Here is a 24,567-nt window from a genome sequence, read left to right as displayed (position 1 = left end):
TAGAATGTATACATTTTCTACATGTGAATGAATGTTCTTAAATCTTGTAATTTTATTTGAAATTGAGAGGGTTCTCAAAATGGGGGATTATGGTGGAAAATTGCAAGATTGTTATAATAGATTTACGAATCTCCTGTCAGTGTTATCCCATAGTCCCATCCTCAGTAGAACACACACACACACACACACACACACACAATAGTTATAAGAATACTCTATTCTGTTGCATAAAACAACAATTTGATGCAATAAAAGCATTATAACATAATCTTGCAATTTTCCACCATAGTCTCCCACCTAATTTAAGGATAGTTGATTCAAATCCAGAAAGTCACTACACCGTTTGTGAAAACCATACTGTGCACTTATAATCCTTTTATAAATAAATTCATACAGCATTTTCAAAGATCATTGCAGCTGCATGCATGTGATAGATCTCCTTCAGTGTTGATTAACTAGACGTTTACCTTTACACTGGAACTTACAGTACAGGTGACTTCAGTAAACTATCTGCATGTTGGAATGATGTGTATAAACCCTGGATTGCAGATGCTATATAATGGCCAATGGTGAGTTTTGAAGCCACCAGCCGCCATTTTGGAATTCCCCAGAAGGAGCAGTCCTCCATAGGAACGAATAGAATTCTACAGTATTTTCATGAAATGTTTTTAAGTATTTATTAAAAACATATATTGAAGTATTTCTCTGTAACATTAGTACTCTCTAAAACATATTTATTTTCATGTTCAATTCACTTAACATAAATGTATGCATTAAGGTGTCAAAACGAATGTCAACATGAATAAATGCATTTCTATAGCAGGTACCTACAAACCAATTTCACAAACATTTCTAAGTTAATTTCATTATAGTTACATGTGTTTATAAGTGCAGGTTTTCCATTATAACGTGCAGCACAATCAAACCAAGAATATTGATACAATTGTCCCAGATACAGGAATGCAGTGGCTTCTGATGCACTGCCTGTCCCCCTATCTTCCCAACAATAGAGAGCAAGAGATTTTCTACTCTGGGTAACAAGTGTGCTGTGCCCTCACAATTAACCAATGTAGTACCTTGCCAAAATGTTACTGTACATTTGTTTTTAACTTAACTATCAGACAATTTGCATAATTAATGCTGCCTCCATGTGTAAGAATGTAACAGACATGGCAGACCACTTGGAGGTTTGGAGCATGTTGGAGCCACAGAAAAGAGAGTAAGTTGCAGAAAAAGTTAGTGTAGTTTATTTATAGTGAAATAATAAGCACTCATACAGTAGCTCTATAATCTTCTCTTGGTCTCCTTAATCTCTCTATGTGAATGAGTTGCTTTTAACACTGGTTATATAGACCCCATCTTAGCATTTCCAAACTAAGATCTATTTGTCTTTATCCCATTCTCTCTCACAGAAGTGTCAGGTCAATTGTTCTACTACTTGAGTACCGGCACCTCTTATATTGGTGTTTATATTGGCTCCAAATATAAAGAGTGAGTACTGACTCCTATTTTAATCCACTTCAAGCACCACGTATGGCTGCTTTCTCACCCCACAACAATGTCTTCTCATCCAACCAATTATCCCTCCTGCCCCCCCTTGTTCTCTCTCTCTTTCTCCTCCTTGCTCTCCAATAACATGTATGTGTACGCTAAATATCAAAGTGGACATGCAGACCTCTTCTAAAAATAATTGAATTTCAGTGAGATCTTTCAAATTTGGCCTTATAATATTACAGTCATGTTGATGAAGTGAGGAACTGTTATTTTATAAATGATAATAAAAATCAATATTGAAACAAATGCTTTTCCATGGAGTCCATTATTATGTCATAGTAGCGAATCATGTTATTCTTTGAGGAATATTCTGACTGGCACAGATTTCATACATATGGTTAGATACCAAAGCAAGGGTTCATGTGTTGTATTGTTTTTTAGGGGGGTGGAAGATCATATTTCATAGCTTGGATTCTTGATCGAGCGATGGATTGGCGGGGTTTGGGAGCCTCAGCTCTGTGGGCAAGCCCCGTCTCCAGACCCAGCAGTCTACGCAGCCGTGTGATCTCCTGCTTGTATCTGTAGAGGGACAACGCTCATCTAAACACCCTTTACACAGACTCTAGTAATCTATCCTTAAATCCAGATGTCAGTACCCTGCCACTTTGTTAAGTAGTGCACTTAATGAAGTCAGTAGCTATGGGAGAATATGTCAGGTACATTTATGAGATCTGAGTATCAAAACAGAATAGACAATACAGACATCATGTCTTTATGAATTTGTTATGTCCTTTTAGTAACTAGACAGCTCCAAAATGGGTGTTGTTACCTTCCCAGGTGCTTGTCAACATACTCCTGCAGCTCTAACAGCTGCTCCTCGGCAACTGTAGCCCTGGTGATGAGCTGGGCACGCTCCCTCTCATGGCCCTCCTGTTTGGACAACAGGAATGTTTCCATTTCAACTTAACTCAGGTCATAAAAACAGATTATTTTGTTGTAGAGTTATAACAATTTGATTCTTAGAAGAGAAGTTAATACGGGAGGGTTAAGCAGTGGACTCATATCTCTGATTTGTATAAGTAGAGGGGTATGTTATTACCTGAGTAGAGTTGGTGATCTCCCGTAGCTGTTTCCTAATATCAGTCCAGGCCTCTTCAGATATCTGCCCTGATTTTCCAGAACTGTACAAGGTTAGAGCATTATTTATGGTCTACTTCATTCATACATTTGATTATCATTTCATGTCATTTTCAAAGATATTACTCACTCCTGAAAGTTGACTGTTTGAATAGGTCTAGTGACGACAGCCACCTAAAAAAAGGTACAAATCAATGAATGATCAAGAGTAATTTCAAAATTTGACTGAGCAACAACAACAATTAAACAACAAACCCCCCATAAAATGCAACATTCAGCCTATATTTAGGAACGTGACAAAAGACAAAACACAATAAACATGGTCTAGAATACTCAGTCTAAAATCAGTCTTGTCAATATAACTACAGGCTTCTGAGCCTCTCGGAGCTGGCCCGCCAGCCTGGCCTTGTCCTGGCGTAGGAGCTGGAGCTCCCTTTCCGTCTCTCCCCTCAGCTCACTGGGCTCCAGGCTGAAGTGGGCCTCAGGGGGGCCGGGGTCCAAGCCACTCTCTGGCTGGGACAGGACCTGTTCCCTCTGCACCCTGACACACATACAGAGGAAACAGAGCTGGCTGAAGGTGTTTGGCATTGTGAAGTCATAGTCATTTGTTGGCTATTAGTTTCTAGATTGCGGAAGTGGGACCAGTTTATGAAGAGTGATAGTATGAAAAAATGAGGAGAAAGAGGAGGAGATGAGGAGATAGAACGTCAAGGGAAAGACAAGGTACTAGAGAATGGAGTGGCTGTCTGACCGGATTCTCTGGACGCCTCCGATAGCTAAACAACCATACCTTCTGTGCATGTGCTAGTTCGGCTGCAAAGAGGTGGAACAGGCTACTCTGGCGAATTGCAATGATGTGCTGTATATCAAATTGTTTGGTGTTGCATGATCATTGAGAAGCAAATGAGGTATTTTGCCCCAATGCAATGTGTAGACAGAGCTAGGCTACATGTTGCATGTGATATATATCAACTAACATCAAGGCGGTGGCCCGTTCTTGTAGGTTCATGCTCTACAACATCCGCAGAGTACGACCCTGCCTCACACAGGAAGCAGCGCAGGTCCTAATCCAGGCACTTGTCATCTCCCGTCTGGATTACTGCAACTCGCTGTTGGCTGGGCTCCCTGCCTGTGCCATTAAACCCCTACAACTCATCCAGAACGCCGCAGCCCGTCTGGTGTTCAACCTTCCCAAGTTCTCTCACGTCACCCCGCTCCTCCGCTCTCTCCACTGGCTTCCAGTTGAAGCTCGCATCCGCTACAAGACCATGGTGCTTGCCTACGGAGCTGTGAGGGGAACGGCACCTCAGTACCTCCAGGCTCTGATCAGGCCCTACACCCAAACAAGGGCACTGCGTTCATCCACCTCTGGCCTGCTCGCCTCCCTACCACTGAGGAAGTACAGTTCCTGCGCAGCCCAGTCAAAACTGTTCGCTGCTCTGGCCCCCCAATGGTGGAACAAACTCCCTCACGACGCCAGGACAGCGGAGTCAATCACCACCTTCCGGAGACACCTGAAACCCCACCTCTTTCAGGAATACCTAGGATAGGATAAAGTAATCCTTCTCACTTCTCTAAAGTGGCTGTTCCACTGGATGTCTTAAGGTGAACGCACCAATTTGTAAGTCGCTCTGGATAAGAGCGTCTGCTAAATGACTTAAATGTAAATGTAAATGTAATGTTGTCATATAGGCTAAATGGGTATGGTTTCACATTTAGGATAAGGATATTGAAAAACATTATGTCTGCATCCAGCTTATGCTTGTGCTACTGCAATATTCTTAGTTAAGATGATGCTTTTTTATTGTCACTGGTGGATGTGTTGTCTCACAACTCTACCCATACACTCTGTCCACAAGCATTCTGTTGATCGCAGAACGAGGGAGAGATCCTTTTGTTGTTTTGCAAAGTTTTGAAAGTCTATTGAAAAAATTGTTACTAGCTATCTACCTTTTGAGTTTGGTGGCCGCAATGCGGTTGGCATCAGTTGCTGGGACCACTACTATCCATCTGTCCACATATCCTGCCGACCAAGACTGGGTCTGAGGAGCTGCTTGGCGTAGCAGCTAATCTAGTTGCTAGCTAGCTGCCTATCAAGCTAGCAGAGTTTTCTTGAGGGCTTGAACGCAGCCCGCAATGCGGTTAGCTATTGTGGCTGAGACCTCTGATTGTCCCGGGTTTGTGGATGTCTGGATCCCTGCTGTTTGTTGTTGTTGTTGTTTCCTATCTTCCCTGCAACCTGCCCTGTCTGGAACTGCGAGGAATAACAGCGTAACCTACGTTGCTACATTGACAAAGACCAAAGCCGGCTGGAGTACCATTGAGGACAGTGGTGTCTCTCTATCACAAGTGAAGAATCTTTTAAATGAACAAAAATTATTTTACAAGCAGTTGGTACAACAAGAAAACAGCTTCAAGTGTTCTGTACAAATACTGATGGTGTCAACTAATAAAATAATGGACGACCTGACCAGAGAGGTCCAGGACATGAAGAACAGCTTGCAGTTCTCCCAGGGTTAGCTCGATGAGTTTAAATAGGAAAACGGCAAGATGACAGCAATCTTTAAGTCATTAAGAGAGGACAGCCATTCTGTATGATAATCCATGATAACAATGACAAAGAATCAAGGCGGAACAACATGGTTGTGGACAGAATTGCAGAATCGCCACGAGACCTGGAAAAACCACCACCGGCCCAGGTGACAGGCCCAGGCCGACATTGGTCAAGTTCCTGAGGTTAAAGGACAAGGTAGTTGTTCTGGAAAGACCCAAGAACTTTAGAGGAATGTACATCTTCCTCAACGAAGACTATCCTGAAGCTGTGTGCCAGAAGAGGAAATAACTTATCCTAGCCATGAAATCTGCAAGAGCACATGGGGACATTGCTTACATCCGCTATGACAGGCTCACTGTCCACCCTCCATCCCAAAAGCATGGAAGGGATGAGAGAGCCAAGCCTAAGAGTTCATAGCTTCACCCACACAGCACACACACACACAACTGATTAATGGACTGTTGAATTTATATATTTTTCTCATGCTTTGTTTGGTCTTTTCCATATTATGTCTCACTGATAAACTACCCAGGAAAGGGCTGAAAATAGCCCATATTTTAAAAAAATGAAATCAATAACTTGCTAACATCAGATAACATGAATATATTAGTCACTCACTTAGATAATTAATTTGTTGATACAGCAGTAGCAGTACAAGGATATAACGTCTATAGAAGAGACAGGAATGCTTATGGGGGAGGTGTTGCTGTATAGATTCAGAGCCATATCCCTGTACTGCTTAGAGACAATCTTATGTAAAGTGTTATTGAAGTGTTGTGGTTGCAGGTTCACCTGGCACATCTAAAGCCTTTTAATTTGGGGTGTTGCTATAGGCCACCAAGTGCTAACAGTTAGTATCTAAATAATGTGTGAAATACTTGATAGTGTATGTTTTGTAAACATAGAGGTCTTCTTTCTTGGGGACCTGAATATTGACTGGTTTTCATGAAGCTGTCCGCTCAGTAGGAAACTTCTCACTGTAACCAGTGCCTGTTATCTGGTTCAGGATATTAACTTCTTATGCGTACCGTCCCAACTGGCCAACATCTGGTGAAATTACAAAACGCCAAATTCAAAATAGAGAAATACTCATAATAAACATTCAAAACATACAAGTGTTATACATTGGCTTAAAGATGAACTTCTTGTTAATCCAGCTGCCGTGTCAGATCTCAAAAAGGCTTTACGGCGAAAGCATACCATGCGATTATCTGAGGACAGTGCCCCGCTTAAAAAAGCATACAAACATTTTCCAGCCAAGTAGAAGAGTCACAAAAGTCAGAAATAGCGATAAAATTAATCACTTACCTTTGATGATCTTCATATGGTTGCACTAACAAGACTCCCTGTTACACAATACATGTTTGTTTTGTTCGAAAAAGTCCCTATTTATGTACCATAAACTCAGTTTTGTTGGCGCGTTTTGTTCAGTAATCCACTGGCCCCAGGGAGGTCAAAACATACAGACGAATACCTCCTAATAGTACCGGTAAAGTTTGTCTAAAACAAACGATGTTTATAATTAATCCTCAGGTTGTCTATTGTCTAAATAATCAATAATATTTCAATAGCGATTTCAAAAGAAAGGTAAAACAACGAACGGCGCGCTCACGATCACACGCCCAATCCAGCTCTGCATACTTCCCCTGTCCACTGACCAAAAGGTATTTTTACTCGTCGTTTTTCAAAATACAAGCCTGAAAGCATATCTAAAGACTGTTGACATCTAGTTGAAGTCATAGGAACTACAATCTGGGCCCTCACCCATAACATAGTCAATAGGTATTCAATGGAAAACAACTCACATAAAAAAAATCCCACTTCCTGGATGGATTTTCCTCGGGTTTTCACCTGCCATATCAGTTCTGTTATACTCACAGACATTATTTTAACAGTTTCAGAAACGTCAGAGTGTTTTCTATCCAATACTACCATGCATATGCATATTCTAGCTTCTGGGCCTGAGTAACAGGCAGTTTACTTTGGGCACATTTGTCATCCAAACTTCAAAATACTGCCCCTTACCCAAGAGAGGTTAATCAACATACCAATACATACGGTACACTACAGAAACAAGATCATCAAAAAATATTCATCACATTTTTACTAATACTGTAGATGTCACGTCTACTCCCGCTCCTCCTCTCTGGCGCTCATTGTCGACAGTTTACTCATTATTACGCACACCTGTCACCATCATTACACGTATATGCACCTCATTAAATTCACTCCCTGTACTTGCTTCCCAATTATTAACGTTACAGAATAACGCCTTGCCAAAGGGAAGCAACAGGGATACATTCTTTTTTTTTTTTTTACTGGTGACATCGTGTCCCATTGGTGGCTGCCGAAGCAACTGAGGATGCCTCGGCGGGCTTGACAGGTTCCCGCGCCTCGACCGGCTCGACAGGTTCCCGCGCCTCAGCAGAAGCGATTGGCCCACTCCTGGTCCTCGGGACCGTCACTTTGGTTGGCGTCCTGCAGCTAGAGCCACTCATAGGGAAGGGAGACTGTCACGTCTACTCCTACTCCTCCTCTCTGGAGCTCGTTGTCGCCAGTTTATTCATTATTACGCACAACTGTCACCATCGTTACGTGCACCTGTGCCTCATGAGACTTACCTGGACTCCATCACCTTCCTGATTACCTTCCCTATATCGGGCACTTCCTTTGATTCTTTCCTCAGGCATTATTGTTTCTGTTTATATGTTTAAATGTTTGTACGCTACTCGTGTTTGTTTTGTTTATTAAATTCACTACCTGAACTTGCTTCCTGATTATTAGTGTGCATACTGTATTACACTAAAGCTGTATTGGACACCCATTAGATGCAGTGATCACAATATAGTGGCTATATCCAGGAAAGCCAAAGTGCCAAAAGCTTGACCTAAAATAGTGAATAAGAAACCATACAAAATATTTAGTTGTGACTTATGTAGAATATGTAAAAAAATATTTGTTAGTCTGTGATTAATAAAGAGCACCAGACACTGCACTTGATGAATTTATGAAATTGCTTCTTCCAATTATTGATAAACATGCACCTGTTAAGAAACTGACTGTTAGAACTGTTAACACTCCATGGCTTGATGAAAATCTGTATTGAAAATCTGGTTGAAAGATGGGGCAAAAGGAGTGGCTAATAAGTCTGGCTGCACATCTGACTTACTGCAATTTGAGAAATGATGTGACTAAACTCAACAAAAAGAAGAAGAAAATGTATTATGAAGCCAAGATCAATGACATACAGAATGATGGAGAAAAAAAACTTGAGTACTTTAAATTCAATTATGGTCAGAAAGACAAATTCAACTCCATCTTTCATCGAATCAGATGGCTTATTCATCACAAAACCATTTGATGTTGCCAATTATTTTAATGATTACTTCATTGGTAAAGTGGGGAAACTTAGGCAGGAAATGCCAACAATGAAGTTAGTTACTTTAAGGAGCCGTTCTCTCTCTGTGGGTCTAACCCCAAGAAGTTCTGGAAAAAGATTAAAGACCTGGAGAATAAACGCTCTTCCTCAGAGCTTCCCATGTCCCTTAATGTGGTTGTTACTGACAAGAAGCACATGGCTAAGCTCTTTAAAATCATCACTTCATTAAGTCAGGATTCCTATTTGACTCAGCCATGCCTCCTTGCCCGTCCAACATTTCCTCATCTCCCACACCTTCTAATGCGACTAGCCCCGATGCTCCTCCCTCTTTTTCCCCTGCCCCACTACAAAGTTTCTCCCTGCAGGTGGACACTGAGTCCGGGGTGCTAAAGGAGCTACTTAAACTTGACCCCAAAAAACATCTGGGTCAGATGGTTTAGACCCTTCTTTAAGGTTGCTTCCCCTATAAATTGCCAAGCCTGTCTCTCCTATCTGGGGAGGTTCCCATTGCTTGGAAGGCAGCCACAGTTAGTCCTTTATTTAAAGGGGAGATCAAGCTGATCCTAACTGTTATAGGCCTATTTCTATTTTGCCCTGTTTATCAAAAGTGTTGGAAAAAACTTGTCAATCAACTGACTGGCTTTCTTGATGTCTATAGTATTCTCTCTGGTATGCAATCTGGTTTCCGCTCAGGTTGTGGATGTGTCACTGCAATCTTAAAAGGTCCTCAATGATGTCACCATTGCCCTTGATTCTAAGCAATGTTGTGCTACTATTTTTATTTACTTGGCCAAAGCTTTTGATACAGTAGACCATTTCTTTCTTGTTGGCTGGCTAAGGAGTAGTGGTGTCTCTGAGGGGTCTTTGGCCTGATTTGCTAACTACCTCTCTCAAAGAGTGCAGTGTATAAAGTCAGAAAATCTGCTGTCTCAGCCACTGCCTGTCACCAAAGGTATGCCCCAAGGCTCGATCCTAGGCCCCACGCTCTTCTCAATTTACATCAACAACATAGCTCAGGCAGTAGGAAGCTCTCTCATCCATTTATATGCAGATGATACAGTCTTATACTCAACTGGCCTCTCCCCAGAATTTGTGTTAAACGCTACAACAAAGCTTTCTTAGTGTCCAACAAGCTTTCTCTGCCCTTGACCTTGTTCTGAAAACCTCCAAAAAAAAGGTAATGTGGTTTGGTAAGAAGAATGCCCCTCTCCTCACAGGTGTGATTACTACTTCTGAGGGTTTAAAGCTTGAAGTAGTCACCTCATACAAGTACTTGGGAGTATGGCTAGATGGCGCACTGTCCTTCTTTCAGCACATCAAAGCTGCAGACTAAAGTAAAATCTAGACTTGGTTTCCTCTATCATAATCACTTCTCTTTCACCCCAGTTGCCAAAATAACCCTGATTCAGATGACCATCCTACCCATGCTAGATTATGGAGACGTAATTTATAGATAGGCAAGGGTGCTCTCTAGCGGCTAGACTTTCTTTACCATTCAGCCATCAGATTTGCCACCAATGCTCCTTATAGGACACATCACTATACTCCTATGTAAACTGGTCATCTCTGTATACCCTGCGCAAGACCCACTGGTTGTTGCTTATTTATAAAACACTCTTAGGCCTCACTCCTCCCTATCAGGGAAATCTACTGCAGCCCTTATCCTCCACATACAACACCCATTCTGCCAGTCACATTCTGTTAAAAGGTCCCCAAAATGCACACATCCCTGGATCGCTTGTCTTTTCAGTTCGCTGCAGCTAGCGACTGGAACGAGCTGCAAACAAACACTCAAACTGGACAGTTTTATCTCAATCTCTTCATTCAAAGACTCAATCATGGACCCTCTTACTGACAATTGTGTCTGCTTTGCGTGATGTATTGTTGTCTCTACCTTCTTGCCCTTTGAGCTGTTGTCTGTGCCCAACAATGTTTGTACCCTGTTTTGTGCTGCTACCATGTTGTTGTCATGTTGTGTTGCTACCATGCTGTGTTGTCATGTGTTGCTGCCATGCTGTGTTCGTCTTAGGTCGTCTTAGGTCTCTCTTGTCATGTGTGTTTTGTCCTATATTTTTATTTGATAGATTTTTATTCCCAGCCCCCATCTCCGCAGGAGGCCTTTAGGTAGGCCGTCATTGTAAAAAATGATTTGTTCTTAACTGACTTGCCTAGTTAAATAAAGGTTACATGTTTTAAAAAATGACAAGCCTCCTGGCATTGACAACTTAGATGGAAAGATACTGAGGCTGGTAGCTGACTCTATAGCCACTCCTATCTGTCACATCTTTAATCTGAGCCTAGAGGAAAGTCTTTGTCCTCAGGCCTGGAAGGAAGGCAAAGTCATTCTGCTCCCCAAGAATGTTAAAGCAGCCTTTACTGATTCTAACAGCAGACCTATCAGCTTGCTGCCAGCTCTTAGCAAACTGTTGGAAAAAATGGTGTTAGACCAAATACAATGCAATTTCTCTGTAAACAGACTTTCAGCATGCTTATAGAGAAGGGCACCCAATGTGTACTGCACTGACACAAATGACTGATTGTTTAAAAGAAATTGATAATAAGAAGATTGTGGTAGCAGTACTGTTAGATTTCAGTGCAGCCTTTAATATTATTGACCATTATCTTGTTGTCGTTCAAATCACTGCAGGGTTTTTTCAGCTTTTTAGAAATGTGTGCATTAAAAAAACACATGCACAGAACATGATAGGTTTGTTTAGCTCTGGGGAAGAGGCATCCTGGGGGGCGGGAGTGGAACAGGGTGGTTAGATCCGGTCAGGCAGCCTCGGCCAATAGAGAACGACTACGGAGCGATGGGTTGGGGGTCAACTTTGCTAATAACACACACAAACCTAACTAAGGATGACAGGACCATCCATGCGGTATACATATTGAGTAAATCACAGAAATACAACATGGAGGGCATGAGAGGGGCTAACCTGTATGCGCTAAGCAGGGCTTGGTGGCTCTTAGTGAGCCTCTGCAGTCTCTTCTTGTAGGAGCGTGCGGCAGAGGCTAGCTGCTCCTCTCTAGCCCTGTAGGAGGAGCGCACCTCTTGGAGCATGCTGTCCACGAAGCCCCTCAACTTCACCCTCTCTGGGGGGCCCTTCACCTCCCTCCCCTCTGCCAGACCATCCACATACTCCTGGAGACAAGAGGCAAAGACCAAAACAGATTCCACAGCATGGGTGGTGTGGGTTCCCTTTGATAACTGTGGTGTGGTAGGAGTTGGGGACTAGTGGTAGTGGGTTAGAAAGGACGTGGGGTAGGAAAATGGGGATCTTTCTGTCTGTACATGTCTACGCTGAGAATCCCGGCATCTGTTTGACTGTGCATAATGTATGTGTAGCCTACCTGTGTGCATGCATATGTCTTAGTGTGTACTCACAGCTAGGTCCTGTAGGTAGCATCCCAGTCTGGCACGGTACTCCTCATTCAGTTCCTTCACCTGCATTTGTAGCTTAGAGTTCTCTTCCTCCACCTCCTTCAGCTGGCTCTGAGAGCTCAACATGGCCTGAATAGGAACACACACACACACAAAATGAATTCCAATTTTTACAGAGCAAGTTGCAGATTGATTAATGGCAAATCCAAAGACAATTATGGTATAAAACAATAATTTGGGTAGACCAGACACATGTGATGTGATGCGCTCTTTCGTACCGCACTCTGTTCGGCTCGTTTCTGCTGGGTATCGCGGATGGCTCTCTTGTTCTCTTGTTGCTCCTTGCCCATCGCCACGCTGAAGACCCATCATAGAAGAAAAAACATGTCAGAGACCACATACCAGATGAGACCCCATCACAAAAAAGAATCCCAAATTGTAGCGTGGACCACAGTGAAACAGAAACCAAATCAAACAGAATATCACAAAGCAGACATGGGCTACAGTGAACAGCCTGAGACAAGTTAGAGAAGTTGATGACTGAAAAATGAAGGATAATGACCTTGTTTCCTCAATCACTACTGTTTATAGTAGCTACTGAGAGGCTACTGCAGGTCCATGGTTTTGATGTAAAGACATGTGAGACTAGACTAGTGTCTCTCTACTCACACTTTCTCCTCTAGTCTGTGCTGCTGCTCTTCATAGCTCTTCTTCATCTGCTCCAGCATGTCTTTGATCACATCCTGGTTCCCAAGCAGCTATGTCAGACATCGAAAAAAAAGGATGTGAATATTGACTGGCTATCAGAGTCATATATTGTAGCAGGCTCAAGGGGGTGGGGTTTCTTCGTCACCAAGTTCAATAACCAAACATGCACACGAAGCACAACTAGAATACAAATGGAGAATTTATTAGGAAGATTTGCACACTGTGGGAAAGGGGGAATTTAGCAACCAGTTCACAGTCCACAATCCGTTCTTGTTGTCTGTTCCATTCTTCAGGGGTAATCCTAAAACCCGGGTCCTCAGCCAAACTGGTTCGGTACACAGTGGGGGTAATCACACAGATCATTCACACAGATCATTCACTCTTCTCTCACAGTCCCTATAGCACATATTTCCCTCTCAGTCCTCCTCCTATTTGTGCAGCCAAATTACTCTTTTATCCCCAAGCACTCCATGGCTTAATGAACTACAGGGGCAGGAAGTCCATATAAGGTTCGGGGGTGGAGCAATCACCAGCCCCCTCACCTCTCCCTGCCATCTGCCACAATATATAGAGAGTTGGGCCAATGCGGTTTCTCTCAGTGTTCCGAGAGTGCCACTTTCTCCTCCATAGCTGTTGCTAAGTGATCATTGACGCTTCTGTGTTGTGTTGTTAATTTTTGATTGTTTTCTAAATCTATAAAGATGTCCAGTGAAAGCAGATATGTTGACACCACAACACAGTACAGACTTAGATACACATTATTCCAAATGCTAATCAATAAAAATGTATTTTGCTTGTTTATAGCTGGTCATTTCATAGGGAATTGTCAGAGGCGCTTTCGTATTGTTACATCAAAATGTAGAGAATAAAGGCGCTAACATGGCAGCCGTTTTGAAACCTGGCCGAGCTCTCTATATATCATGGCTCTGTTGACTATTTATGATAAACTGATCAGATGTGAAATTGTTGGGCATTATTCAGTTTTCACTTACATAATAACACACTTGCACTCAGTTCCATTAGGTTCAAAGTATTACTGACACTCATACATGACTTGTTGTGTTCAAAGATATACTCACACTCTTCTCCATAGATTTACGTTCTTGGTCCAACATAGCCAGGTCCTCTGGCTGTGATAAGAGAAAAACAAATTTGAGCAATGAGGAAGTTATATAGCCACATTGGTATTACACCAGAAGTTATTGTGGAAATTGTGGAAATGAACCAAAGCTCCCTCTCACCATTATTCTATTGTGAGACATACGGCTGACCAGCGCCCGCACCCTGTCCAGCTCCTGAGCAGTCTGCCCATAGACACCACCCTCTGTAGAGGCCCTAACACGCTGCTGCTGTTCCTCTGTCTGCCTGAAGAGGTCATCACGAGCCTGGGCCAGCCCAAGCAGCTCAGCGCTCAGCTCGTCATTCTGGACCACCTCCTTATCGTGGGCCTCAGTCAGAGCCAGGTAGTTCCTCTTCAGGGTCATGTATTCCTCTGTGAGGTCACTTCCTGTCCTCTCTGCCACCTGTAGGCGGGCGGTGACAGACTGGAGCTCCCTGCAGAGCCTGTCCCTCTCCATCTCCATCTCCACCACCACCCCTTCCTGGGATAGGATCTGAGGAGGGAAGGGTGAGGTGGGTGAGATACTAGAGTACTATCTGTGCATCAGGGTTGGGAACATTTCTATTAAGGTGAGTAATGACTATGTAGGGCCCAGGTGGGTAAAGTAGGGCCCAGAGGTCTGTAATGACTATGTAATACATATTAATTTGAGCATCACCTTTATTTTCAGGTCAAAAATGTCCTTTTCATACTGCTCCCTCACTTTGTTGGTCTGTATATGTACCTCGACAAGCTCCTTGGATATCTGACGGATAAAGGGATATAAAAGGATAAATATTTCAGTTAACAAAAAGACAAGAGGTCTGTCTACATCCTACATAAGTGATTGATAGATATCCAAATACAATGTGGTCTCATATATCCTACCTTCAGTTTCTCCTCTTCGCTAGAGACCAGTTTGGAAGAGAGGTCAGTCTTGGAGCCTGCAAGATAGCCCAACCTGCTCTCAAGGTAGCCCAGTTTGGTAAAGTGGCTTTCATTTTTGTCACGGAGCTGGACCTAAATTGGTTGTATATTTGTAAACAATGAAGACTTTGTTTTATACATTTTTCAGGAACACAAGCCATAGGCCTACTGAAGATATTAAAGCTTGATGCAACTATAAGGTCACCTTGAAGGTTCATGTTTAAAGTTTGACCAAAATAGGCCAGTTTAAAAGGATTGTGAAAGTAAATTACTTACATTTTCATCTGTCAAACAACGAATTTTGTCCTGTAGTTCATTTAAAGACGAACGGTTGTCCCTTACGTCCATGTTTCTAATACCAAACAAATGAATTATCCCAAGTTCCAGAGTTAGGAGAAAGTTTCTTGTATCTACAACATTGGTTGTTGCCATGGACCCTAAACTTGCACCTGGCCGAAATAGACGACATTAAAAACAGTTTTTCGACGAATAGGAGCTATATTTATCAAATGTATTGGATTGTATGTATTTGTTAATGTTTTAGATTTATTTTTATTTTGTCTCAAATAGTTCAAAGCTCACAGCCTGAGAAACTCTTGAGCACAAGCCGGGTCTCAGGACACCGTGGCTCGAGTCGCGCAATGACAGTTGGAACAGCTGATTCAAAATTTCACAACTCGCCGCTCCATCTGAATTGTTTACCTGTCCTTGAAAATACACTTGTTTTTAACTTCCAAACGTTTTCTAGAAATGTCTGAGCGTCGGGGTAGCATTATGAAGGGGATTCGCAAAGATAGCCATACTGACAGGCTCCGAGAGTCAACCATGGACATTGAAATGCATGACGACGACGACTCCCACCCTGTGAAACGAGGGTCTTCAGTTTGGAAAACTGGGTTCAAAGGGAAACTAGCCAACACCTACAGGTTGGGACCAAAGCAGAAGTTTCTTCCCCATTTGATTCAGAAGAAAGGCGAGGAGTTGATGAACCAAGCATTCGGTGAGCTGGCCTACGACCACGACAACTGTCGAGATGTGGCTGATAAAGTGGCTGCAGATGTCCTGGCGTTCTGCAAAGAGCAAGTGTTCGACCGCTACAGATACGTGGCCAGGGTGGTCGTCGGCGAAAAGAAAGGCCAGACAGTGAAGATAGCAAGCCGTACCCTGTGGGATGATGAAAAGGACAACTTTCTAACTCTCAACTTTGAGAACAGACACCTTTTCGCCGTTGGCATGGTTTTTGCCATTTATTTCGAGTGACAATGGGCAATGTGAAAGGCAGATGGCAATTTATCTCTACCTGCCAATAAATGAATGAGATGTCAAGTTTTTGTGAATACATTTTTTTTGTAGACAAAATAAAACAACAGTATCAGTGACCATCTGTGTGTTTCTGACGTGTGTATGTGGGTTTGTTGGAATCATCCAAGAAAGGTATAAACATTTTATTTAAAAATGGTAAAATACTGTACAGATTACTTTGCAAAATATCTCAAAGATTTCAATTTAACTCACAGAAATGTACAAAACACTATCAATACACACGACACAAACCACATTCAGTTGAAATGTACAAACTCTGACCACAAATACAAAATGCATTTCAGGTAAAGAAAACATTGGTGTTTCAATTTCAGGACGGTTTAGGTCCAAGATGCACACAACTTTCAGATCCAAAGGCGGCTTTATTTTGTGTTGAAAGAGAACATTCTGCATGAGGCAAAATTAGCTAAACCGCATCAGCAGAACAAATATTGTATAGTTGTGCAAGGTACAGCAATGTATTTTTCCTTTCTGTCAAATGGAAGTAAAGGCTTATTAGTGTAAAAAATATCTGAAATCCAATTATTTGTATGGTAAATATATTTTGAATTTCATCTACCATAAATATACTCTGTGTGTATACTGAGTGATCCATCGGGTGTAACATTATACTCTGCACTGAGTATACTATCCATCCTCTTGGAGGGTGCAACGTGTTAGGTTTTTAACCCTGTATGAAAGGGCCATAGAATCAGGCCACCTTGTCTTTCTAGTCCTAGTTTAGAAGTCTGTGGCTTTAGTGAGGTGTTCTTTATTCCTGTTTGTGCAGGGCTGCAGTAACTGCAAGCTTTTGTCCCAGCCTAGGACTCTGATTCAACTAATCAACTGCTCATCAAGACCGTGATAAGCTGAATCAGGTTAGACAGCTGTGGGCTACAACAACACCGTGCCCCACAAGACCAGGGTTGTGTCCCAGCCCTCAGTCCCCTTGGTGGGACACCAGGGCTTCGTCCTCCTCCACCTCGTCTTCCTCTCCCCCGCTGTCGCGTCGGTCTCCCCTGCCTGAGAGCTGCCCCCGGCCCAGGGGTACACCCACTGCCCTCTGCAGGGCATCCAGGCTGCCCTGGCTCACGTAGTAGCTGATGTTCAGAGAGGGCAGCAGCTTCTGCAGATCCTCCAGCTTGCGGTAGGCCTGCCGAGCCGAGAATATGGACTGAGAATTAGGATGCTCACCGCTGTATGTATAGGTCTATAAATATCATATCCAGCTACATAAATTCACGATGACAGTGACGACAATGGTAATGACGACAAGCAAGATCAATATGAAAAGGAGGCTGAAAATGTTGATGTTCATGATAATGATGGTGTACACTAGTATCACTAGACACTCACCACCTGGAAGCTGCCCCGCTGACAGTGATGCTCCACCAGGAAGCCGTATGCATCTCCTATCCTGACAGCAGGGTCCAGGTCTGGCTCTTCTAGCAGGGCTTCGCACAGACGCACCGCCTCCCCTGGGTCCTCCTCATACAACCTACAGGGACAGGGGATGGAAAGACAGGATCACACATCAAATCTCCCTTCGGTGAGATCCACAAAATATCCTCTCCGTAACTACTCTACTTGTATCAAGACAAACCTAAAATCAGAGGATCGTGGCATTTATAATAAAAGAGCCTTGTAGCAGTGACTGCCACTCAACATATGACTAAAAGAAAGTGAAACAGAGAGAGAGAGAGAGAAATAGAGATTAATAGACCGACAAAATAGAGAGAGTGCAGTGTTCTTACCTGCGTGCCTGGACAAACCTCTTGACCAGAGTGATCTTGTGCTGCAGCTCAGCCATGCGAGCCTCGTGTTCGTCTGGGCTGTGGCCCTTAGCTTTAGAAAGGCACTTATAGGCCTCCGTCAGAGCACCCAGTGCCTTCTCATAGTTCTGGTAATCATCTATCTCCACCTAAAAGAGGTAAACAGATTCACACATTCACCCTCAATATTGAAGTACATTAGAGATTAGGCTTATGAGACAAAGTTATGAATCTGTTAGCATTACCCGAATTACCATGCATAATGTTACTAGTTTATAAATACTCATATAACAAACGTTGGAATAACTGTACTATAAATTGTCATTGTAATATATGGCCAATACATCATTTATTACCAGACTGAAGTTAAAACTAATAAACATGTAGAACCTTTTCAAGAACTTTCAATATTATGAAGTAGTTCCCTACCTGGGCACAAGCTTCATAGAAGCCAGCTAGCAGGTCCAGAGCCCTGCCTTTGGAGTAGAAGCTAATAATGTTCTTCATGATTTCCGGATCTTTCCGCCAGTCCAGAGACTGCAAGTAGTTGGCGGCCATGATGTAGATCTCCTTCTGACGTGACACGCCAGCGAAGAACACTATCTTCTCTGTGTCCCCTGACTTCAGGAGCGCCCGCATGGCCTGTGAAACAGAAGGGAGATGTGTTTGGACACACTTTTTAGAAAAGCCGCAACAAGGGAGTTTAAGTACTGCATCAACAGACATGGACCAAACTTGAGCGACAATTATAGTGTAACATTGTATTTAATGCTTGTAACTAACATCCACACCTGCCTAAAGACAAAGGTAAAGCAGAAAATACAACACTGAAAATATATAACATAAATCTATATAACTACAAGTTACTATGATAATGGTGTCTTAATGAGTACTGTTTAATAGTATGTGTGTAAGTGGGGTGCATCTCAGTTGCTTAAATCCGATTTCTCAGATTATAGCAGATGAAGTATAGAGGAAATGAAGAAAAACAAGAGGAGGAAATAGAGATGCCACTTCAGACTACTGAGATGCACCCCAGACCCCAGTCTCTTCACTTTTAGCTTGTTGCCAGCCTGTGTGTATTTCTTGGTGGCTAGGTGGTAGTTGCCCTGGCGCATGCAGCAGTCAGCTATTCTCTCCAGCAGCTCTTTGCGGGCCTCCTCTGAGAGGTCTTTGGACTCCTTGGTCACGGTCATACTCTCAGCCAGGTCCTCGGTGATGGTCAGGCTCTGGTCCAGACACAGCTGCAGAGCCTCGTGGTACTGGGGTTGAACACACAGACATTTATAGACAAAAGACATGTACTCATCATGAGCAATGATGGCATAAGTTCGCACACACTTACAACACAGACACACCAGTTATGTACATGATATGTGAGCGGGGGGGGGGGGGTTGTTTCCAAGCTGACATATGGAATTGTTTTAAGATGGTGGCAGATAGTACTAATTTTACTATTTGATTTGGAATTTTAGGACCCCTTCAGGTATACTTTTTTTTGTGTTCTTTATTATTTGATAAAATATAGAATTTTGCCTTTAGCCCAGAGAAACACATTGAATAACACATCCATAAATGTCAAATAAATAAAACAAGGTTTTGAAGTGTTTGTCCTATATATTAGGCGATAAGAAAGCTCAAGAAATATATTTATATAACATTTCTTATAATATATTTTTTCTAAATTAAAACTATTTTTGGGGGGGGCAGGCACAAAATGATCTTCATACTTCCATTCATTTCTTAAAACCGGTACCAGTTACCTTCAGACGAGTCCCCTAACACTTGTGGGGGTCGTAGAACAAATCAGAGGGCACCATCGTGTTTGTGAGAGTCTCCCCTTTCCATAATAATTTATAGGTCAAACCGTTCAGACGCTACAGACGTTTTCGTGAGAAGACAGATTTTCGGGATGTCTCATGGTCTGACAAACACCGCTCTAGCTCTGCCACCTCTCACCCAGATGTCTCATGGTCTGACAAACACCGCTCTAGCTCTGCCACCTCTCACCCAGATGTCTCATGGTCTGACAAACACCGCTCTAGCTCTGCCACCTTTCACCCCAGATGTCTCATGGTCTGACAAACACCGCTCTAGCTCTGCCACCTTTCACCCCAGATGTCTCATGGTCTGACAAACACCGCTCTAGCTCTGCCACCTTTCACCCCAGATGTCTCATGGTCTGACAAACACCGCTCTAGCTCTGCCACCTTTCACCCCAGATGTCTCATGGTCTGACAAACACCGCTCTAGCTCTGCCACCTTTCACCCCAGATGTCTCATGGTCTGACAAACACCACTCTAGCTCTGCCACCTTTCACCCCAGATGTCTCATGTCTCATCTAACAAACTCCGCTCTAGCTCTGCCACCTTTCACCCCAGATGTCTCATGGTCTGACAAACTCTAGCTCTGCCACCTTTCACCCCAGATGTCTCATGGTCTGACAAACACCACTCTAGCTCTGCCACCTTTCACCCCAGATGTCTCATGGTCTAACAAACTCCGCTCTAGCTCTGCCACCTTTCACCCCAGATGTCTCATGGTCTGACAAACTCCGCTCTAGCTCTGCCACCTTTCACCCCAGATGTCTCATGGTCTGACAAACTCCGCTCTAGCTCTGCCACCTTTCACCCCAGATGTCTCATGGTCTGACAAACACCGCTCTAGCTCTGCCACCTTTCACCCCAGATGTCTCATGGTCTGACAAACACCGCTCTAGCTCTGTCACCTTTCACCACAGTTGTGAAAGTGCGACATCGGCAGATGCGGTGGATTGAGACGCATTCGATGCAGAAAAACATCTCTAGTTTAAACTGCCGGATTTTGATAGGGATTTTTTTATTATGTTACTTAGATTGACGCACCGGTGTGTCAATTGACTTTAGGGGGTTAAGTAGGAATTGTACACCAACATTGAATTTGCCTGTTATATTAAATGAAGTGCCCTTTAATATAGACCACATGGAGTAGTCAATAAATCCGTTTTTTTTACATGACTAAAGGCTTGCTAAAGTGCATTTTGTTTTTCTTGTGTTTCACTTCTAGGAAGTTTTTACCCACTTAATCCCTCAATTTCTCCAAGTTCCACCGTCATTGTAAAGCCCTAGTTATTTTGTGGCTTTGACAGTCATTTCTGAAGATGATTTATTTCATGTGATTAGTGATTCATTTATGTCTGTCCCCCATTCTAAGGTCAACCCTGTTACGTGAACTGAACTCTCATTTTAATGTGGTGAAACTATTCCTTTTTAAATATATATATTTTTAAAGAAACATTGTACATCCAATAGTATAATCATAGAGTAAAAGAAGGTGAGCTGGTTCTACTCTTTTGTGGTAGAAAACTGAGCGGGTCGAGCGTAACACGGCAACCCTGTTACCCATAGATAGACAGGTTAAAAATGTTTTAAGAATTTCATTTTTTGTGAAGCTTGCACTCATTTGCCACTCCCTGTTACACACAACAAACTTCCATTCCACCTGTCACATGGGGATTTATGGTTTATTTAAGAACAAATCATCAACCCTGTTATGGTCAACCCTGTTACTTTATTTGGCACTTATTAATAGGCACTTATTAATATAGTCATCCTTTCATTTAACCTCGTGAGATGTATTATTATTATTTTTTGTAATTTTATTAAGTTGAACATTTGCTCTTCATGACATGAATGTAAATATTAAGAGAAATCTAACTTTTGTTGGACCAAAAGGCCCCGAATTGGTGGAACAACCCGAGCGCGGTTTATAAGACATACAAGGCAGGGGTAAAGTACCTTCTTGGCGGCCACAAGCAGCTCCACAGCCTTCTCATACTGGCCGTGTTTGATGAAGAAGTCAGAGCAGCGGGCCAGCAGGGCCGGGTCAGATGTCTCATCCAGGTCCTCTGCTATGAGTTGCAGTGCAGCGAACTGTTCTGTAGCAAAGGCCACCTCCAGAGCCTTGGAGAAATGACCAGCCTGAGAAAAATAGAGAGACAGAGATCCATGTGTGAGAGAAACATCAGAGACAGTATTATCATGTGTGCAAGTGTGTGGGTTTGTGGGCATACTGTAGCATCAATGGACTTGGAAGGCAATGCGTTCCTGTACAAATATCAGTGAGCTAATGCCCCCTTGTGGCACAAGAAAGAATGCATTACCTCCTACTGTATGCATTTAAGCCAGGGGGAAGAACAGGGAGCTCCGAGGTAAAATACTAACCTTGTGGTAGAGCATGACAGCACGGTCCATATGAGAACCCTTCTCCTCGTAATAACAGGCAGCCTCCATCATGTCCTCTGGGTTACTGAGGAGAGCCAGGTTCATCAGCTGGTCATCCAGACCATTCTCCTGAACACAAAACAGAACACAAGTCATCCAATGGCCCACAGACAATACAGCACTGGATTAGAAGCGCATCCATAGCCTCAATAACGCAAACAGCGTTCTGAAATAAATAATAAACAATATAATCAGTCTGTAATAAATCTTTCATATAATAATTATATATAGGTAGGTCATTAATTTATTGCTATGGCCAGTGGGACACAGGTGAATGGAGAAGGTCTAAATTGTGATTGAGGTCCATTTGTTACCTTGCAGAGGCGGATGGCGTTGTTGTAGGCCTGAGCTCGTGTGTAGAAGTGGACGGACTGTTTGATCTCCTCCTGACTCTCATATTGCCGGGCTAGGTGGTACGAGGCAGCACGGTTCCCCGTCTCATTGGCTATCTCCGACGCCTGTGAAAAAAATAGTATTCTCATTGGATATTTACCTCACGGTTAGGTTGTGTTTTCATATTTAGGTATTTAACAATCCTTATGAGTAGAAACAGTTCCCTTCTCAAAACATTTAATTGCCACAAATGTGTGGCAATGTCATAAATGTTCCCCCCTGGTACAAATGTGTGTTACCTTCTGAATGTTCCCCAGGTAGCAGTGCACGCGGACCAGAGAGAGGAAGTCCTGTGCGTATTCGTAGTAGCGTAGTGCTGACTCCATGTCTGACTGGCTCTCCAGATACTGAGCCCACCACTTATAGATATTTCTGGGTCAGAGAAAACTGCATGTCAAATACTCAACAATGTTCATATGTCTGTATTTATACTTTTTTAATTTTAAAAAACTGAATACACTTTAAAATCATTAAAAGTCGTAGTCAGTAGTAAATAGAGAGTCTGCATTTTTTAAAATTTATTTTTATTTTTATTACCTTTATTTAACCAGGCAAGTCAGTTAAGAACATATTCTTATTTTCAATGACGGCCTGGGAACAGTGAGTTAACTGCCTGTTCAGGGGCAGAACGACAGATTTGTACCTTGTCAGCTCGGGGGTTTGAACTCGCAACCTTCCGGTTACTAGTCCAACGCTCTAACCACTAGGCTACGCTGCCGCATTGAGGACAGAATAAAACTAACTCCACCATTCCCAGACTTACTTGTCCTTCATTTTGTTGACGTAGATCTCCAGAGACAGTGCATCATCTAGGAGCATCCTGGGTACCTCGAACCGGTGGGTGTCAGACTTCTCAAAGCTAAAACAGACAGAGAACTGTGAGGAAGTACACAGCTGAGGGTACAGTGCATTCGGAAAAGTTTTCAGACCCCTTGACTTTTTCCACATTTTGTTACGTTAAAGCCTTATTCTAAAATTGATTAAATATATTTTTTTCCCTCATCAATCTACACACAATACCCCATAATGACAAATAAAAAACAGTTTTTTAGACATTTTAGGACATTTATTACAAATAAAAACTGAAATATTAAATATACATAATTATTCAGCCCCTTACTCAGTACTTTGTTGAAGCACCTTTGGCAGCGATTACAGCCTCGAGTCTTCTTTGGTATGATGCTATAAGCTTGGCACACCTGTATTTGGGGAGTTTCTCCCATTATTCTCTGCAAATCCTCTCAAGCTCTGTCAGGTTGGATGGGGAACATTGCTGAACAGCTATTTTCAGGTCTCTCCAGAGATGTTTGATTGGGTTAAAGTCCGGGCTCTAGCTGGGCCACTCAAGGACATTCAGAGACTTTACCCAAAGCCACTCCTGCGTTGTCTTGGCGGTGTGCTTAGGGTCGTTGTCTTGTTGGAAGGTGAACCTTCGCCCCAGTCTGAGGTCTTGAGCACTATTGAGAAGGTGTTCATCAAGGACCTCTCTGTACTTTGCTCCGTTCATCTTTCCCTCGGTCCTGATTAGTCTCCCAGTCCCTGCCACTGAAAAACATCCTCACAGCATGATGCTGCCACCACCATGCTTCACCATAGGGATGGTGCCAGGTTTCCTCAAGATGTGACGCTTGGTATTCAGGTATTCAGGGAATCTTGTTCCTCATGGTCTGAGAGTCTTTAGGTGCGTTTTGGCAAACTCCAAGTGGGCTGTCATGTGCCTTTTACTGAGGAGTGGCTTCCGCCTGGCCACTATATCATAAAGGCCTGATTGGTGGAGTGCTGCAGAGATGGTTGTTCTTCTGGAAGGTTCTCCCATCTCCACAGAGGATCTCTGGAGCTCTCTCAGAGTGACCATCAGATTCTTGGACACCCTGACCATGGCCCTTCTCCTCCGATTGCTCAGTTTAGCCGGGCAGCCAGCTCTAAGAAGAGTCTTGCTGGATCCAAACTTTTTCCATTTAAGAATGATGGAGGCCACTGTGTTCTTGGGGACCTTCAAAACTGCATAAATGTTTTGCTACCCTTCCCCAGATCTGTGCCTCGACACAATCCTGTCTCGGAGCTCTATGGACAATTCCTTCGACCTCATGGCTTAGTTTTAGCTTTGACTTGCATTGTCAACTGAGACCGTATATAGACAGGTCTGTGCCTTTCCAA

At 43.0% G+C, this 24,567-nt stretch overlaps 3 protein-coding genes across 3 annotated transcripts in view; 1 reads left to right on the top strand and 2 right to left on the bottom strand.

Moving 5' to 3' along the window:
• Positions 1 to 663: 663 nt before the first annotated feature.
• Positions 664 to 15,777, bottom strand: ccdc78 (coiled-coil domain containing 78). The gene is made up of 14 exons (XM_029629452.2): positions 14,957 to 15,777; positions 14,642 to 14,773; positions 14,433 to 14,519; positions 13,896 to 14,267; positions 13,734 to 13,784; positions 12,616 to 12,704; positions 12,225 to 12,303; positions 11,950 to 12,075; positions 11,501 to 11,706; positions 2,998 to 3,172; positions 2,762 to 2,805; positions 2,594 to 2,675; positions 2,324 to 2,424; positions 664 to 2,073 (listed from the first exon to the last, which is right to left on the bottom strand). The coding sequence occupies exons 1-14, from the start codon at positions 15,110 to 15,112 to the stop codon at positions 1,932 to 1,934; spliced, it is 1,842 nt and encodes a 613-aa protein (XP_029485312.1). The 5' UTR covers positions 15,113 to 15,777; the 3' UTR covers positions 664 to 1,931.
• Positions 15,257 to 16,060, top strand: LOC115106582 (dynein light chain Tctex-type protein 2). Its single transcript, XM_029629454.2, has one exon. It carries the CDS (start codon positions 15,431 to 15,433, stop codon positions 15,938 to 15,940), a length of 510 nt encoding a protein of 169 aa, XP_029485314.1. The 5' UTR covers positions 15,257 to 15,430; the 3' UTR covers positions 15,941 to 16,060.
• A 50-nt stretch (positions 16,061 to 16,110) lies between these two features.
• Positions 16,111 to 24,567, bottom strand: part of ift140 (intraflagellar transport 140 homolog (Chlamydomonas)) — a 55,277-nt gene continuing 46,820 nt past the window's right edge. The window contains exons 21-30 of the mRNA XM_029629450.2: positions 23,174 to 23,269; positions 22,650 to 22,782; positions 22,332 to 22,475; positions 21,958 to 22,086; positions 21,532 to 21,714; positions 18,810 to 19,016; positions 18,184 to 18,396; positions 17,737 to 17,903; positions 17,339 to 17,480; positions 16,111 to 17,135 (exon numbers count right to left, since the gene is read on the bottom strand). Coding sequence (XP_029485310.1) covers positions 16,923 to 17,135; positions 17,339 to 17,480; positions 17,737 to 17,903; positions 18,184 to 18,396; positions 18,810 to 19,016; positions 21,532 to 21,714; positions 21,958 to 22,086; positions 22,332 to 22,475; positions 22,650 to 22,782; positions 23,174 to 23,269 — 1,627 coding nt within the window. The 3' untranslated portion in view covers positions 16,111 to 16,922. The remainder of the gene's footprint in view (positions 17,136 to 17,338; positions 17,481 to 17,736; positions 17,904 to 18,183; positions 18,397 to 18,809; positions 19,017 to 21,531; positions 21,715 to 21,957; positions 22,087 to 22,331; positions 22,476 to 22,649; positions 22,783 to 23,173; positions 23,270 to 24,567) is intronic.

This window comes from Oncorhynchus nerka, linkage group LG23, assembly GCF_034236695.1.
Source record: "Oncorhynchus nerka isolate Pitt River linkage group LG23, Oner_Uvic_2.0, whole genome shotgun sequence".
NCBI classification, from domain to species: Eukaryota; Metazoa; Chordata; class Actinopteri; order Salmoniformes; family Salmonidae; genus Oncorhynchus; species Oncorhynchus nerka.
This window is presented reverse-complemented; position numbering and strand designations above follow the sequence as displayed.

What these genes read in the sequence shown, in the direction of transcription:
- ccdc78 (XM_029629452.2), bottom strand. Translation starts at nt 15,112, where the DNA reads ATGGCAACAACCAATGTTGTAGATACAAGAAACTTTCTCCTAACTCTG. An exon ending in AACGAGCCGAACAGAGTGCG is followed by an intron (nt 12,076 to 12,224) that starts GTACGAAAGAGC and finishes GTTCCTATTCAG; the next exon opens with GCCATGTTGAGCTCTCAGAG. An exon ending in GCCCTGCTTAGCGCATACAG is followed by an intron (nt 3,173 to 11,500) that starts GTTAGCCCCTCT and finishes TATGTGTGTCAG; the next exon opens with GGTGCAGAGGGAACAGGTCC.
- LOC115106582 (XM_029629454.2), top strand. Translation starts at nt 15,431, where the DNA reads ATGTCTGAGCGTCGGGGTAGCATTATGAAGGGGATTCGCAAAGATAGC.